Source organism: Solanum tuberosum, unplaced genomic scaffold (genome assembly GCF_000226075.1).
Source record: "Solanum tuberosum cultivar DM 1-3 516 R44 unplaced genomic scaffold, SolTub_3.0 scf00070, whole genome shotgun sequence".
Classification (NCBI taxonomy): domain Eukaryota; kingdom Viridiplantae; phylum Streptophyta; class Magnoliopsida; order Solanales; family Solanaceae; genus Solanum; species Solanum tuberosum.
Window position 1 is genome coordinate 379909 of NW_006238996.1, and position 19106 is coordinate 399014.

At 33.6% G+C, this 19106-nt stretch overlaps 1 protein-coding gene across 1 annotated transcript; it reads left to right on the forward strand.

The window, feature by feature from the left end:
* Nucleotides 1–4092: 4092 nt before the first annotated feature.
* On the forward strand, nt 4093–10816 carry LOC102605051 (importin subunit alpha-2-like). Its single transcript, XM_006345572.2, has 11 exons — nt 4093–4531; nt 5092–5188; nt 5285–5376; nt 5470–5601; nt 5736–5921; nt 6617–6780; nt 6897–6975; nt 9450–9578; nt 9682–9809; nt 9909–10283; nt 10397–10816. Exons 1-10 carry the CDS (start codon nt 4322–4324, stop codon nt 10279–10281), a joined length of 1590 nt encoding a protein of 529 aa, XP_006345634.1. The 5' UTR covers nt 4093–4321; the 3' UTR covers nt 10282–10283; nt 10397–10816.
* Nucleotides 10817–19106: the final 8290 nt, after the last annotated feature.

Consider the following 19106-nt stretch of genomic DNA (forward strand, 5'->3'; position numbering starts at 1 on the left):
AAAAAAATATTTAAATAGCTTAAATTTAAAATCGTTAAATAAGTGGTCAATTTTGGACCCAAAGGTGGATGACAAGGGTATTTTGGAGCCAATAGGTGGATGGAGGGTAATTTTGTACAATTCCCAATACTTTGAGGGTATTTTAGGCCCTTTTCCGTATATTCATTTGATTCATTATTATTGTCATTAACATTAACCATGTCTAATAAGCAACTTAGAGTTAACAATCTACTTGTTTTTGTCATTTCAATCTTCATTTTCTTGAGTCATGTTAACTAATTCAGTTATATCAATTTAAGAGTAAGCACATATATCAACTAATAATATCATCATTATTCAATCCCGTCATTATAATCTTGAAACAACTTATATTCAAACCAAACATGCCCTTATTGTATTAGGGGTCATTTAGTGATATATATATATATATATATATATATATATATATATATATATATATAGCTCAAGAACGAAGGCCAATTTCAAGAACACCATTCAAGATTCATCAACTTTCAACTTTCTAGAACGAACTTCGCTGAAATAAACGTGATTGGCGCGTGGGTGAACGAACCCAACGCTATGAAAGACTCACATACCTCGTAGGGATTACCCCTTGACGAAATCATCAAGTTTAGCCTCAAGAACGGACGAATTCTTGCTTCTTCTCTTCTTTTCTCCTCTTATTTTCTCTTCTCTAAAAACCCTAACTCAATATTGTCAAGCGTAAATTAATTCAATTCAGTTTAGACCCCAACTAATTACCAAAAAACGAAATAATTTACTTGGGTAGTGAAAAGACCACAATACCCTTCTAAAACCCGGTTTTGACTTTCCTTATCCAGACAACCCAACTTCAAATGGGCATATCTCCCTCATACAAACTCAAAATCACACAAACTTGGCGGCGTTGGAGAGATAATTCAAAGATATTTCCTACGGTATCTTATAGCACACCTAACTCATCCTGATTTAGGAGTTATGGTTGTTTGAAGTTGACCCAAAACTCATATTTAGCTTAAATTTGTCAAATTTCCAGATTTTTTCATCCTTTCCAAAAATGGATCTTTCTAATTCTAAGTCTTTCTAGTAGCGGGGAGTTACACAAGGTGAGTTATGAATGATACATAAGTGATGTATTTAAAATTTCTTCTCCCAGTTCGTTGAAGATTTTTTCAATTTTGTTAGTAAGATATTGTTGCATCTTTCAGGTTTTCTCTATAACAACTGTCATTCACCGTGTCGTCACTCAAAAAGAATCTATATATCCTATGTCTTGATCAAAGCCGAAGGCATAATGAGAGTCAATTATACCGAAACTTCCTCTATTTTCTCTTAAAAAAGAAATGCCAAATGTTACTTCCCCTGTTCATCACACCATAGCCTCTGCTCCTTTTCAATGGGAAAAAGAACCAGGAAAACCAAACACCACTAATCTTTCAATTAGCAAACCAAAATCCTTAGAGCCACCACCAAGACCTCACTCAATAAACACACCATCACCCACCACTATTTTTGATGGACCTTATTATAATAATAACAAGATTTCATCTTCTTCATTTCGATTCTTGATTTTTTTAAAAAGTAAAACAACATAAACAAAGCAATTTGTGAAAAAAGGGAAATTGGTGGCAGCGAAATGTTAAACGTAATAATGTATTGAATTTTTTTTCAAGAGCCTGAATTTTCAATGTATCTGCTATGCATTAATACAACAGACCAAAAGGATGAAGAGATACCTAGCTTTGATGGATCATCTATCCCTTTTATAATGTTGTGTAATCGTTTTTTGAATTGTGTTTTCGAGATGGATAGATTTATCAATATATTACTATTTATGTATCTTGTTAAATTGATAAGTGTTGTATTTCTACTAGATACATTAAATAAGAAATTGTTGCCCATAAGATGTTAGGTTTGAGATCGATACATTACTGTTTGGTAATTGTTATGTATCATATACATTTAGTATAAATTTGAATTTACGTATCATGCCTAAAAAAATAGTGCATGATACATTATTATTTATGTAACTTATTTTGTTTAAGAGCAGAATCCATATGTATCAGAAATTTATGATGAAAAGGCTGATACATGATAAATGATACATTTGGTAGAATTTTTGTATCAAGTATCAATACTAATTAAGGTTATGTATCAAAACTAATCTTTGAACACGATACATTGTGCATGATAGAATTGTAATGCATCATAATGTTGAAATGAAGGCAAGATACATTAGTTAAAGAAACAAAATCAACTAGATACATTAAAAAATCTGAACCTATATGTATCAGAAAAGATGAACAACCAAAAAAAAGTCAACAATCTGATCAACAGAAAGCAACGAAGATGTATCATTCTCGGACTAATTGGGTAAGCCCAATACTGAAAGATCAAACCAATGGAATGAAGTGTATCAAGACCGCCATTAGAAATTCCTGTAACTATTCCAAATGCACTCCAAGATTAACTCTCTGCATTAGCAACGTTTTTCCACCCCTCTTTCAGTAAAGAGACCGGGAGTAACAAATTCAATAATTTTTTAAGATGAAGAAACTATTTTTTTTAAAAAGAAATTGAAAATTGAAGTGAAGGAAAGAAATCTACCTCTTAAATAACTTGAAATCATTAATTGAAAAGAGAAAATATTTGAAATTCAAAAATGGATTAATGTAGGTAATTGTGGAGAGATTTGTGGCTTGAAAAATGAAAGAAAATCATGGGTATGAGATTTCAAATTAATACATCCGAAAAAGGGGATGATGGGAGCAAAAGAGGGGAGTTTTGATATTTTTTGAAATGGTAGGGAAAATAAGAAAATATGATAATAAATGGCGTGCAGTTAGGTAATTTTTCCTATTATTATTTTTAGAAGTATTATTTAATCGATAAATTAATATTTATTAATTATAAGAATGTTTTGAGATTCAACCTTGTGATGCTGGAATAATAAGAGCTTCCAAAATGTATTGTCACAACATATTTTATTATAGAATATTAGAAAGCTATGAAGTGAGATAAACGGATCTAGGAAAGATTGATGTTTTGGATGCTATCAATTTTGCAATCCTGACATGGACAACAAATGTTCAGCAAGAAACAATAGCAAATTGTTTTCAACACTACAAAATTCGTTGGGGGAATGAAATCTCAAAGAATCTGAATGAATCCACTTGTGAAATGGATTTGAGGTCATGATTAATGATCTCAGTTACCACAATAAAATGGACTTCAATAACCTGTTGATTACCCAGATGAAAATGATACATGTTCAGAGGTCTAGAGCTTAGAGAAATTGAGGATATCATTCGAAAAAAACAATGTTGATGATGAAGTTGAAGATGATACAATACATTTGGAACCAGTGATCCGTAAGAAAACACTTATCACATCTAGAACTCTTCACAATTTTATGGTGCAGTTCGAAAAGACAACATCGAAACTTTTGGATACAATAACAAAAGTTAGAGATGAACATCAACTATAATTAAATTTTAACAAAAAAAACAAAACACTATAGAATCATATTTCACTAAATTGTCTTAGATATATTTGTACTTTTAAAGAAATATTAATTTATTAATGAGACCATATATTTATATAGGGGTCTTCTGAAAATATATTATCTTATCAAAATGTAGAATTTTTTCCATTGACCCAAGTCGGGATCGGAGAAAAATATTAATTTAACGAGTATTAATTTAGTGAGATTTTATTATATTAGTTATACAACATATTCAGTATTATAATATGTATAACTAATACATAATAAATCATAAGCTATTTATACATGAATACATATGGTTAAACACACGAGTGTCCTGTCTGTCCTTAATACACCAAACAATACAGTATATAAAAAATAAGATCAACATAATTAATTTCAACATTATTAAATCATAAGTTATTCAGATTCACCGGTAGTATTTTCCATAATTGTGTTTTTGTTAGATTTTACGTTGAACAGGCGTGATGGCGTGAAACCGACGTCGTATCCTGAAATATTATTCTAATGCTTTTTCGGCGGCGAGTATTCAGATTCAGGTTTCCCTCATCTTCAAATTCAAATTCAGTCCTTCATCCGTAAATAACTCCCGATCCATGCCCATCTTCCTAACATTCAATAAAACCTTTTTATTATATGTATATATATATATATAAAATATATAAGCCTCTCTTTTTCCATTCCCTTTCAAATCAAAATCCAAACCCTCCGCCATACTCCTCTTAGATACACAATTATAATATCTACACACTCATTTGCTCTCTCTCTCTCTCTCTCTCTCTCTCTCTTTGCTAGGGTTTATACTATTCATCCAGGATGTCGTTGAGGCCGAACGCCAGAACCGAGGTTCGCCGGAACCGTTACAAAGTTGCCGTCGATGCCGAGGAAGGTCGCCGGAGAAGAGAGGATAATATGGTTGAGATTCGTAAGAATAAGAGAGAGGAGAACTTGCAGAAGAAGCGACGTGAAGGCCTTCAAGCTAATCAGCAATTTGCTGTTCCTGTTCAGGCCACCGTTGAAAAGAAGGTCCACAGTAAAATAAACCTATCTTGATTTTATTACACTGATTGTTGCTTAGTAGCAAATTTAGATCGGATTACGTTTCTCTTTTATTTACTTTTTTTTGGGCCTAATTTGGGTGCTTATGGCTGAATAATGTTTTCCATTAGGGTTAGAGATTGTCAGATTTAGAATTTTCACGTAACCTTTGAGATTCTGCAATGATTTTCGATTTTTATATTTTCATCAAATGTGAAGTTTATTGGTTTCTTTTAAAGATTTTTTGAAGTTAGTTTTATTGATATTAATTGATTATTAGTGAACAATATGGACCTAATTAGATACTGAGGATTCATATAGGTTAGCACAACTAGTATGTGCCTACTAGAAGTTGTTATGGTTTAAGTGTTGGATAAATGTGGTTTTACTTGCATGTCAGATGGAGACTTTCTCTCACTAGTTTCCTTTACTCTGTTGACTCCTAAGAAGTATTATTTGGGGTTCTTTTCTGCATTTCCGGGTTGTGTCCTTTAAATAGGGAAATTGATAGAAGGTATTGAGTTCATTTGAAATGTTTTGGTTTGCAGCTGGAGAATTTACCAGCAATGGTTGCCGGTGTTTGGACTGAAGATGGCAATCTTCAGCTTGAAGCTACTACTCAGTTTCGAAAGCTGCTTTCCATAGGTAATCATTGTTATTATGGGTTTATGATATTCTTTTCTTTCTCCACTCTTGTGGTTACTTGGACTTTCAGTTGATCTCTAATCATATTTTTTACAGAAAGGAGTCCCCCAATTGAGGAGGTAATTCAAGCAGGTGTTGTTCCTCGGTTTGTTCAATTTCTTATGAGGGATGACTTTCCACAACTTCAGGTATTTATGCCTTGCTTTCATAATCTTGAAGTTCTCTATGGGGTTGAAAAGCAGTCTTATAGTGCTTGACCTTTTCACTTCCAACAATTTTAGTTTGAGGCAGCATGGGCTCTCACAAATATTGCTTCGGGGACATCTGAGCATACCAAGGTGGTGATTGAATCTGGTGCAGTCCCAATTTTTGTGAAACTTCTTAGTTCTCCAAGTGATGATGTGCGAGAGCAGGTATACACTAGTAGAAGTAAATTGATACTTTCATAAGTTATTTTTGGTTGTTGTCTCTGTGAACTATAATCAGCTATTCGATACTATTGTTTGATCATTGCGAACATGTTGGATATGTCCATTTCCTCATTTAGGCTGTGTGGGCTCTTGGAAATGTTGCTGGTGATTCCCCAAAATGCCGTGATCTTGTCCTTAACTGTGGAGCTTTGCTTCCCTTGCTGTCTCAGCTGAATCCAAATGCCAAGCTCTCTATGTTGAGAAATGCAACTTGGACACTTTCAAATTTCTGCAGAGGCAAACCACAGCCTGCTTTTGATCAGGTTGCTCCTTAAGGCATGATTAGCTATTATATCTTCTAAATTTCAAATATAAAGTGATGATCACTGATAAACACTCTCTCATTTATAAAGATCCAGTGTAACAGATTTTACAGTTGTGCTGGTTTACACAGATTTTACAGTTGTGCTGGTTTCATTATTAGTCACATTCTTTATTAGTGATGCTGAGAAATAACTAATTTATTTGCTCATCCAAAGTATTGCTTCGTAGTTTCTTCTTTCCCAGCTTTCTCAAAAGCTGATAGGAAGTTAATGCCTTTGCATTGCTTCTTCAAAATAAGGATCTTAAACACAATCAGCATGGTGTCTAGATACACTTGACCTGCCAACCCAATATGTCTTTTTACTGGAAGCAAGTTAAGCAATTTTTATTTCTCGCTCGTAGTTGGTTCTGAACAAATTACAAGTGCAGGCTTCTTTGTTATTTCCATAAATAACTAAATGTGATTTTCTTGTTGATATTGTTGAACAAAGTTATCAAAACTATCACTTGCAAAAAATGCCCTTTAAAGGTATTGTCATTTATTGTAGTTTTAGCATGTCGTGTATGTCCTTTTTCTTGCAGTTTATGCCCCTGTCATTCTTAGGTGCGTTAATTTCATAGTAATAACGCAAAGGACAAACATTACACTTTGATGATTCTATACATATCTAAACATGTGAACTCAATTGTTCAGACGAAGCCTGCACTTCCAGCTCTTCAACAACTAATTCATTCAACCGATGAAGAAGTTTTGACTGATGCTTGCTGGGCACTTTCATATCTCTCTGATGGTACAAATGATAAAATTCAAGCTGTTATTGATTCTGGAGTATGCCCACGATTAGTCGAGTTATTACTGTAAGTACTTCTGTATTTCAGTTTATTTTTGGATTATGAAGTGCTCGAAATTTCCTATATTTATACGGGTTAGTTTTGTATGTCTTGATTTTGAGTGACCGATTTAAACATTTCAGTCACCCATCTCCATCGGTTTTGATTCCCGCTCTTCGGACTGTTGGGAATATTGTGACAGGAGATGATATGCAAACTCAGGTAAAATTTTAATGGATGTTACTGTTTTCCCCTAATTATACACTTGTTGGTGATACAACAGCTATTTGTTTGCTGCATTTGATACAATTATCAATGCATTTTTAATGGTGGAAGGAATCAGTGGCGTAGCTAGACATTCATGAAGGGTGTTAAAAATGTGGACATGGGTGGAGGTGGGGTGGGGGGGAATTGAACTTGAGTGACCTGCAGATTTTTGCACAACCTTACTGCTGTTCTCTTGTGTGTCAAGGATTTGTGTTTTTATTTTGTTATCGGTTTAAAGCAAAAAAAGCAGACCACAAAATTTTTAAGAAAAATGTGGACGCGGAGAATCGAACCTGGGTGCCATACAACTATGTGCAAACCCTTGCCTCTGAGCTACTGCTCTCTATTGTTTCAAAGGGTGTTCAAAATTCTATTTATACCACTATAACATAAAGTTGGACTGAAGTATACAATGTAATTTTTCAACAAAGGGTGTTCGGCTAACCACCCCGGCACCGTTGTAGCTCCACCCCTGGGAGAAATTGGTAATATATTTAGGTTCAGTCAAAGCTTATGGCAAATGAGAGCTACAACACTCTGAATTTTCTTTATGTTGCTTTGTTGTCTGTTTTAGCTTAAAACAATTCATGTTTAGTTGGTGTGATGAAGTGAAATAACTTCCTTGCATCATTCCCATTGTCTTGTGTTTGAAATGCAAAAGAATTATAAGGGAACAAGTCATTTTAATCCCTCTTGTCTGAGAATAAGCGACTAAATTAGTCCCTATTTGAGGTGGGGATAAGATCAAGATATGTGGCTCATTGAATTAGAACATATATAAAAAACTATTTTATGCTTTCACGTAAACTGTGTTATCTAAATTGCTATTGCTATATGCTTTATTTTTAAGACACATGCCTTATGGGCCTTAGTTTTATGTGCATCATTATCATTTGTATTTTCTTCCATGTTGCTCGTACTCTTCTAAAAAATTAATGGGTGTGTGCCCGATACTCCAAAGTTCATTTTGGAGAATCCAACATGGGTACAACAACAATTTTTGAGAGTCTAAGCAACATAGATTTTCTTAGTGTATTTTTCACTAAAGTTATACTAATATATATTATTATACATGAATATTATATTAATGTATATTATTATTTCTTAAATTATCATTATTCTTGATTGTGTTATACATGTTCTTATGTTTGTCTCACAAGATGTCTTCTTCAAAGGCTTATGAAATACAATTTGGTTCACTTTTATATTATAGGGATAATGTTTGTCAATTATGTATATCTTAATTTATATCCAGGATTGCAGAAATATGATAAGATAATTGTGAAGACGATGTCTTCTTCCAAAGTTTTATCTGTGGTAACCTAACCTCCGGTGGAGTTCTGGGGAGGGTAGGTTGTATGCAGACCTCCCCCCCTCCTACCTTTTGTGGGGTATTTAGGCTGTTTTCGCTAGATCCTTGGCTCAAAAGAGAAATTGTCGAAGCAAGTTGCAAAAAAATTAGACAGCAAAATAGCAAAATCTTATACATTGTAAAACAACTTATCCTAGGTTATTCTTTCTGCAAACCAAATGTTCACCTAATTAATTGAAATACATCATGTTAAAATTTGTCAGCAATTGTCATGTGCATAATTGATGAAGATATATGGATGAAATTACATAGAATTTTGTATTCATCTGTTGCTAAACTTGGGTTGCATTTGTGAGTGTAGAAATGTAACTGTGAATTTGTGAGGTTGGTATAACTTGCCAGTTTAGAAGTTACGGATCCCTTTAAATTGTTTCTGTTTTCTGTAGAATTTGTTGATGTACTAGTATATGATCTCCTTCTCCTACTCTCATTGATCTTCTGAACGTTCCATGTAGCCCTAATTTATGTTGTTTTGCTTCCTACAGCTGTTGAGATATTGCACCTACTTCATTGTTGAAAATAAAAAATGAAAACCGTGACATAAATGGTAGTTTTATTTTGGTGTGTCCTAAATTAGTAGAGAAATCACTTCTTTTCTGATTGAAATATTTGCCTGTCATCAGATTCAGATGATCCTTGAACTATCTATTAGAGATGTAGGATTTGGACACCCTGAGGATTCTGAACTTCCTTTTTAACAAATTATTTATTCCATTACTTGGAATTGAGACATGCATCTAGGATCACATATATATTGGCCAATCTTCAGTTATATTAGGGTGTCACTACACACAATGTATTATTTTTGATTCGTGAGGTCATTTTCTTGTTGTGGTTGCCAGTTTTATGTCTGCCTTTTCTTTCTGTGTTGTTTCTTTTGGGTGAAACTATGTTTATATGTGGTTTTGTTGTAAATATCAGATAATGAAGCTTATTTTTCTAACAAATTAAATCCTTCTTTTTGTATCTTTGTTGTCTGATAGCTGAAGCAAAAATGGTACCTGATTGTCTGATGTCAAATGCTGAAGCTTACTTTTTTTATTAATAATTTTTTCAGTGTATCATCGGCCATCAGGCTTTGCCCTGTCTTTTGAACTTGTTGAATGGTAGTCACAAGAAGAGTATTAAGAAGGAAGCTTGTTGGACAATTTCTAACATCACGGCTGGCAACCGGGAGCAAATTCAGGTAGTGCCAGGAATTCACCTTTCTCATCACCCTTTTTCTCAAGGATGTTTATTTATTGTTTCCACTTAGGCTTCATTGTTATGCTAATCTTTCGATGCTGCAGTGTGTGGTTGACGCTGGTATTATAGGTCCCCTTGTTAATTTGCTACAAAATGCGGAGTTTGAAATAAAAAAGGAGGCTGCATGGGCAATTTCAAATGCCACATCTGGTGGTTCACATGAGCAGATCAAGTAAGATTTTGATATTCTGGTTGGTGTGCGCCATGAGCTGTTTATGTTATCTATCATTACCTAAGACATATGCTCTGTTTATGTTATCATTACCTGCAGGTACCTTGTTAGTCAAGGTTGTATCAAACCATTGTGTGATCTCCTCATTTGTCCTGACCCAAGGATTGTCACAGTTTGTCTTGAAGGGCTTGAAAATATTTTGAAGGTTGGGGAAGCTGAGAAGAATTTGGGCCGGACATCAGATATAAATCTTTATGCTCAGCTGATTGATGATGCTGAAGGTTTAGAAAAAATTGAGAATCTTCAAAGCCATGACAATCAAGAGATTTATGAAAAGGCAGTTAAGATTCTTGAGACGTACTGGTTGGAAGAAGATGATGAGACGATGCCACCTGGTGATGCACCCCAACAAGGTTTTCAGTTTGGAGGTGGCGAGGTCTCTGTGCCCTCCGGGGGATTCAGCTTCAACTAAAGGTCTGCATCTTTTTTGTTTGTTCACATGTTTCAAACAAAGAAATCTGCTCAAGTGGTTTCTTGGGGCATGGATATTGATGTATCTTAGCTGACTTATCAATTTTTAATTGCAGATTCTCTTGGTGATGGATGATGCAGTAAATGTAAGGGAAAGCTGGCTCAATTTAAGAGTTGTAAAAGTTGCAAGGTTGACTTTTTGGGGATGGTGGGAAGTATTGCCAGTGAAAATGGTACTTGGTCTTTTCACTTGTTGCAGTTAGCCTGAATTGTGAATTTGCTCGGGAGATTTTTAGTTCTATTTTATTCCTGTCTGTTTTCCCGCTTTGCTTTAGCTGGTTGTAGTTTGTTATTGATTGTTTCACTTTTAAATTTTGAGCTGGGAATTTTGACATTCCTTGGAACCTCTTTTATGGGCGGCTTAATATGATGACTAAAGCAATTCACCTTTTCTTGGTGTTGAAATATTGATGTCTTGAATCTTTGGTGATTTATCCTTGTCACTTGGAAAGATGATAAAAGTTTGTTGTATTTGAGTTACCGACCATCCTGTTCTATAATAGTTTTGGTGAAACTTTGTTGTATTTACTCTAGGAAGCTGCTTTCCTCTTGATTTTCCTTTCTCACTTAATCTTACTCGACAGCCTAACGATTTTCTTGGCTCAATGGGTTTCCTTTTTAATCGGTATTGTATTACTTAATTTATATTAGTGGTAGTCTCCACAGTTAGATGAAAAAGCTCCCGTTGGCAGATTGTAGCCCGTAGGCGTTCGTTCTCGTGTAGAATATAATATGTCAGTTCATCCTGAGCTCCCTGACCTGATTTTTGACTGACCTTGAAGTTTTTCACCATTTTTAGTGATTAAATATTTTTTTAAAATCTAAATTGAATATCTTATTTTATTAAGTTTTTGAAAACAACAAAATAATAATAATCGGGCAAGCTTTGTTTTTAATTGTTTTAAAAAAGAAAAGGAATTTTACAAAATTTATGGTTTTCTTTTAATTTATATTTAATAAATAAACTAGTGTATTTTACTTAAAGTTATCAAAAAGGACCGGCCTAGCCTCACCCGGCCCAAGCCTCGCGGACCAAGAAATTTGAAGGGCTAGGGCAAGTCGGCTCTCCATTTGGAAGGGTCTGAAAATGCTCAACCCAACCCAACCCTAAAAGGGCTGAGGGCTGGGGTGGGCTACCCCTTTTTTTTCATTTCAAACTTATAATTCTATAACATCAAAAAAAAGAGAAAATTTTGAAATCAAATATGACAAACAATGATGTTGTTTCAATGACACTAGCAAAAAAATCTAGTGTAATTATCATGTATCTCGCATACCAGATACGCGGGAGATCATATAAGAGAGTGACAAGCAAGATGGGAGGGAGGCGAATGCGCGAGATTTGTCTATCTATCCTAGATACATGTGAATCTACTTGGATAGAGTATATCTAAAACAAATTAACCTAATTTTGAGTCTATATATTACGAGAAACATATATCTGGACATACCAAAATCTGCTAAGATTCATAATATTACAACATAACGTGTATTTAAGTAATTAGATAATATACAAGTGAAATTATTATAAATTACATTTAAATAAAAAGTTTTGGCCCATGGGTCGACCCTGGCCCGGCCCCGATCAAGCCTCAAGGGCCAACGACTTATATGGGCCGGGCTTATAAGCCCTAGTTTTAAATGGGCTTGAAAAAATCCTATCCCAACCCCCCAATAACGAATTGAGTTGAGACGACCCCATGGGCTAAATCCATTTTGACGGCTCTAATTTTACTCATATTTTTAGTCTAGCAACTTTTTTTAAATTTTGTTCGTTCAAAATAGTTTTTAAATATATTTTATCATTTGTTTTACATATTTAAATAACCAAAAAAGAAAATCCCGACTTAAAATCGCTTCATCCCATTCCTCACATTTTGTGCTTTTTCCTAAATTTTCTCAATAAAGAAAAAGTGGTCCATTCTCCACGTTCCTCACCTTTGTAGGCTGCAGCATACACGATACCTCACTTACATATTTTTTTCTACTCACACACGACATAACACGTCTACGGTGTGCATCAGTCAGTTCGGTTTAATTTTATGTATTATTGATTCGATTTATCAATTTTTGGTTTTTAAATATGTTAAATCTATAATATATTCTTTATCGGTTTTCGGTTAACCTAATAAAAAAATGCTCATAAAATAAATATATGATTCTGTATTTACATTTGAGACAATCAAAACACATGTAAATACTTTGATATAGTGAAACAAGAAATATAATGAGAAATTGCATCAATAAGAGTAGATGTAGTACGAAGGCTACAATAGCATGTTACAACCAAAACATAATATGAAATTTCTGATGTGAAGTAGAAGTACTATGACGTGTGAAGTGTGTAGATGGTAGTGTAGAGTACTGATATAGTGTTTAGTTATGTTAAATTTTTAATATTTAATATTTATGAAGGATATAATAGTAACTTACTATCGTCTTAATGGGTTATCGATTTACCCAATACTAAAAATCGAACCAAACCGATAACCCAATTTTTTTTTTATAAAATCATTAAAAAACCCTTAACCCAATAGCAATGACCCAATAACATTTTTTTTACACATTTAGAAGAAAATAAAATAAAAATACACATTAAATAAAGAGTAACTTTCACATATAGCAAACAAAAAAATCATATTTGTATGCTATAGCAAAGTTTGCATAATTGCGCTCCATAGCAAACATATATATGTATAATTCGCTATACATATACAATTAAAAGCTGTCTATTTCGCTATACATATATACAAAAAGAAGCAATTGTATAATTCGTTGGCTCCTCTTCAGAATTGTATAATTTCGCTGGCAGACCATTTGTATAAATTGTTGTTAGCCTCTCGTTTGTATAAATCGTTGACATAAATATTTGTATATAAAAAATCGCTCTCTTTCACTTTATACAAACATAAATTATACATTATACAAACATAAAACTGGGCAGGGGAATATTTTTATTGTATAATTATAAGTGTATAGGACGAATATATATGTATTTGCATGTGTATATACAATTTTCTCTCGCTTTATGCAAACAGAAACGCGATTTATACACTTCTGTTGTATAAAACGAGAAAGAGAGAAAGGCAAAAAAGAACTGGACAGAAGAATATTTTTATTGTATAATTATAAGTGTATAGGACGAATATATATGTATTTGCATGTGTATATACAATTTTCTCTCGCTTTATACAAACAGAAACGCAATTTATACACTTCTGTTGTATAAAGCGAGAGAGGCGAGCACAGAGGGAGTGAGCGAGAGAGGAGAGTGGCGAGCGAGAGTTTGAGGGAGAGAGGCGCTGGCAAACAGTTTGCTACAGGACATAATTAAATCAAAAGTGTGATTATACCATTTAATTTGAATTAATAGTTTGCCATTATGTACAATTTTCCCTTAAATAAATACACCCACACACATTACTCATCTCACCCTACACTATACGAATATCCACCTGCACAAAAAAATAAAAAATACAGAGACACAACAGAACACATTCTATTCTGCACATCCAACAAAGAGGAAAGAAAAGAAAACAACACACACAAAAGGCCCCCCCCCTCCCCCCAAACCAAAAAAAAAGGCAGAGAGAAAAACATATTGAGAATTAACTTGGAATTGAGGTTTACGTTTGTGGTTCCTGATTGTGATCATTTTCTTTTTCTGAATATTCACAAAAAGTAACACTTAATTTTCATTATATGATTTGATTTTACAATTATATAAGACATAATTTCAAAATTACAAAGTTACTCAAGTTTTATGTAATGTTTAATGTTGATATTATTATATCGGAATATTTTTTTTCTTCAAATTTTACATATTATTAAATTCAGAGTAAGATCGATATAATTTGTGATTATTTCTTTCATGCTTAAAGGTTTATTTTTATCTTAATCTTCTATCTCCTAATTTTGTATGAGTTTGTATAAATTCTTCATTTAAATAGTGATATCTTGATACACTATTTCTATCTTTAAATAGTGTATAAATACCTCATTTCTATCTGTGAATGATTGGTAATTACATGGTGTAATTACAACTGATTTTTTTTAAAAGTATTTTTTCTAATTTTAGATTCTTTTTAATTTTTATTATTCTAGTGTTTTCTAAAATTATATTTTTTAATTTTATATTATTTATATTTCATTTCCTTCTCATTCTCAACCTTTATTTCATGTGATTCCATGCAATTTTTCGTATTATCTAAAAAAATCATTAGTGTAATATTTTTAGTGCTCTAATTTTTAAATTAAAGTAGAATTTGAACAAAGTTATGAAATTACGTTTTTATTTTCTTTTAAATCATATTTATGTATGATATGTTGAAATTTGATATAGGAGTATTATGTTTTTTTTTTGAATTTAGAAATTGTGTTATATTTTCAATTTCATTTGTTTTAGGATCATTGACTCGATATTTTACATTGCAAGCTATTTTTTTTTAAAGTTAGACTTGATAGATTATCTTTTTGTCATATGATTTATAATTTTATGACATTATATTTATGATGTTAATCTTTTTGTCGAACATGCATTTCATGATGTTAATATAAATGTTTTACTTTAGTTTTTATGATTTATTTAATTAAAATATACTATGTTAGAAATATAAATCAATTTTTTTTTTTATAATATTAGTTCAGAACATATGTTTATTAATTAATATATTTTCAAAAGACAATATATATCTTAAATATTCAATTTAATATCATTTATAAATGTCCTAATTTGTCTAATATAAATTTTTAATGTTAAATAATTAATTTTTATTTTTGATATTCAATAAAACCTTATGATTACATTTGTGCAACCAAACAATACACTTGCAATTACACTGTGATAAACAAAAAGAAATCAGCGTAATTATCAGGGTGTGTAATTACTACCCTAGTAATTACATCAATTCCAATTACCTGGTGACTTTTCCAAACAGACCCTTAGGGATTTGACTTTTGATACATGTCTTTCAAAAAGGGAAGGAATCCTTAAATATCTCTCCAAAAGATTCCATCTCCATCTCCATTTCTTCCATTTTTCTTGAGTTCAAGACTTAAATCATATCTATTTCCCTTTCCACACATATTTTTACGAAGTTCTTTCCTTTTCCACCCATTACTCATAATATTTGATATTTTTTTTATTGAGACTTTCATCAATCTTATTTTTAGGTTTTATTTATTCTTTGTTTCAATTTGAAATCATGTTTAAAAATTTTAAAGTTTTATTTTCTCCATGAAAAATTCAGAGATTAGTTGAAGAGAATAACTTCGGGTTGAGCAATCGATCAAAGTTTGAATTCGATGAACTAAGAATTTCAAAAGTTGTTTCCAATATTGAGAAGTTATCAAGACCAAATCAAAACCAAGAGGAACATAGACATGGAATATATTAGAAAATATCTTGACGTTTCTTTGTTGGATATCTTCATTTAGTTCTTGAAAATATTTTGTAGATCTTATTTTTGATATTAACAAGGATATCTTTGTGTTCTTTTTTATACTTGAATGATTCAATTATATATAACGAATTTTCATATTTTAGTGCTTTTTAATTACATTGTAGAATAAGGTGAAAGTTTTATGGTCGGAAGCTTGTGAGAAGATTCCCAAGAATTGAAGGATAGACTCATTTCGTCTCCTATTTTGACATTACTGGAAGGATCTAATGGTTTTGTGGTTTATTATGATTCTTCACGGATCGGTCTTGGTTGTGTTTTGATGTAACATGAGAAAGTTATTGCATATGCTTCAAGGCAATTGAAGGTTTATGAAAAGAACTATCCGAATCATGATTTGGAGTTAGCGATGGTAGTGTTTGCTTTAAAAATGTGGAGACATTACTTATACGGTATACATGTTGATGTGTTTACCGACCACAAGAGCTTGAAGTATGTGTTCACTCAAAATGATTTGAATCTTCACCAAAGGAGATGTCTTGCGTTATTGAAATATTATGACATGAGTTTCCTCTATCATCCGTGTAAGGCAAATGTGGTGGAAGATGCTATTAGTTGACTGTCAAAAGGAAGTGTTGTTCATGTGGAGAATGGTAAGCAAGAGTTAATTTGCGATGTTCAGAGGTTTGCCCGATTGCGTGTTCGCTTGGTTAATTGTAGCGAATGTGGTGTAAGTGTTCTTAATGGATCAAAATCGTCTTTTGTAGTGAATGTGAAGGCTAAGCAAAATCTTGATCCGGTACTAGTTGAGTTGAAGAAGTCAGTTTCCGAAAAAACCATTGAGGCTTTCTCCAAAGGGGGAGATGGCGCCCTTCGATATCAAGGTCAGTTATGTGTTTCAAATGTTGATGAGTTGAGAAATCAAATTTTGACAGAAGCTCATAGTTCTTGGTATTCTATTTACCTGGGAGCCACCAAAATGTACTGTGATTTACGAGAAGTCTATTGGTGGAATGAGATGAAGAAGGATATTACGGAATTTGTAGCTAAATTTCCAAATTATCAATAAGTGAAAGTTGAGCATTAGAAACTAGAGATTTGACTCAAGACATTAGTATCTCTACTTGGAAGTGGGAAGATTTAAATAAGGACTTCATTATGGATTTACCCCGCTCTCGTCGACAATTTTATTTGATTTGAGTTATTATGGACCAAATGAAAAAAATGGCTCACTTTATTTGGCATGCCCCAGATTCAAGGGGCGCAACTGGGTCCTAATGCCAAAACTCAGGCTCGAGCCGACCTTGCTGAACCATTTGCTACTAGCGCATGGCAGCCACACGCAATCAAGAAAACAAACAAGTATATCTCGGCTTAAAATTAAGCCCTCGACTGGCAAGGCCCCTGTAAACAGATCCATAAAAGAAACAACTACTCCCAAGAGTTCATATAAAGAAATAGTTAACTAGCACAGAAGTCTTGATTGGGCCGTCGAAGCCACCATGATCTCTATACCAAAACTGAAAGCAGGTATATATCAAGATAATACATAAAATAACTAACAAGCTTCAACAAACCAACAAACTAGGCCAACATGGCCATAATGTAGCTTTAGACACCACAAATTAGTCTGCAAGCCTCTAAGAGTAGTAAAGATTGGCGAGACAGGGCCCCTGCCTACCCATAAATATATATACAACAAAAGCTAATAAACCTCCCAACTCTGGCAGCTCCGGAGGAAAGGGGCTAGCCAATCAGATAGAAGTCAATCCTGCTGCTGAGGAGGTCTACTAGGTCGTCTGTCGGGACCTGCAGGTATGAATGCAGTACCCCCAGGCAATGGGGCATCAGTACAAAATAATATACTGAGTATGAAAGGCAATAGACCATGAGCAGGTATCCTAATATACTGGGAGTAATCCGATGAATAAATCAAGGATAAGATAAGTGTACTGACCTGCTCCTAAATCTAAACATATCAAAAATAATAAAACAACAACCTAGCCAATCCCCCATATGCTCGGCAGGTACAAACAGCACACAAGACCACCTATCCAGGCTGCAATAAGCCCAAAAGGTGCCAATCGCTTTATATACTCCTATCGGTAGTCCCCTAGCCCCGTAGGCAGTCACATAGCCCTCTTAGGCAATAATAAAGCCCCATAGGCACTCACATATCCCTCTTAGGCAATAATAATGCCCCGTAGGGAGCACATAACTCTCTTAGGAATCAATATAACATATAGGAAACTCATAGCCCTCTTAGGCAACAACATGTCCCTGTAGGCACCACATAGCCTTCTTAGGCGTCAATAAAGCCTCGTAGGCTACTCATAGCCCTTCTAGGCATCAATATATCCCCGTAGACAACTCATAGCCCTTATAGGCATTGATATAGCCCCATAGGCAGAACATAGCCCTTCTAGCCATAGATCACATTCCTGCAACTAACCATAATAGCCCCAATGGCAACAATAACAATTCAATAGGTTAAAAGCGAGCAACTTAACTATAAGCAACCAATACGAATACCCTATAAGTCGTGTCCAACATAGGGACGCCACTAACTGAATAAGAATCCCGACAAGGGAGGATTATATCCACTCGAGCAACCAACAATAAAAAATAATGGCTATAAGTATAACAACGATAACAAACCAATTACATTGCTCCTAAGCTTTAAGGAAACATGTCGTGAGAAGGGAATAGCCTTAACATACCTTTCCAATGAACGCTCGAAAGACCATAGTTCCTTCACGAAAGTTGTTCCTTATGTCCTAAGCTTCACAAACACTATATACACAGCTGGTACGCACCTATAAAAAGTTCATAATTAATCTTAAATCGGCATATTTTCCATATTTCCCCAGTTTGTCAAAACGTCCGTAGAAATTCATAAAAATAATCATAAAAGAGTCCCAAGATGATTACCTTAGTTAAGCAAGCGTAAACCTTGAAGAAACACCAATAACTATAAATTTATATCTTCAAAAACTAGCTCCAAACATAGCTAATAGAAGGGAAAATGATTGCCACGTGTAGAGATCACGTTTCTAGGCACGGGGGCAATCTTTAATGGTAGAAATCGTCAAAACTAACTTTCATCATGCAAGAACTCCATAGGAACCCTCTCTTAAGCTTTTTTTTTTTTTGGTTTGGAAGTGAAAAGAAATGTTTTCATGGCTTAAAACGTTGAGTAAGCCGACATACCTCTTTTTTGACCGGACCCGGATTCTGCCCCGGCAGTTCGTAGTAAAACTCTCATAACTTTTTACTCCGATGTTGGTTGGATATGGGGTTTTATGCGTTGCAAACTAGACTTGTGGGCCTCTATTTAATGGGTGATAGGACTTCTAACTCTTTATAT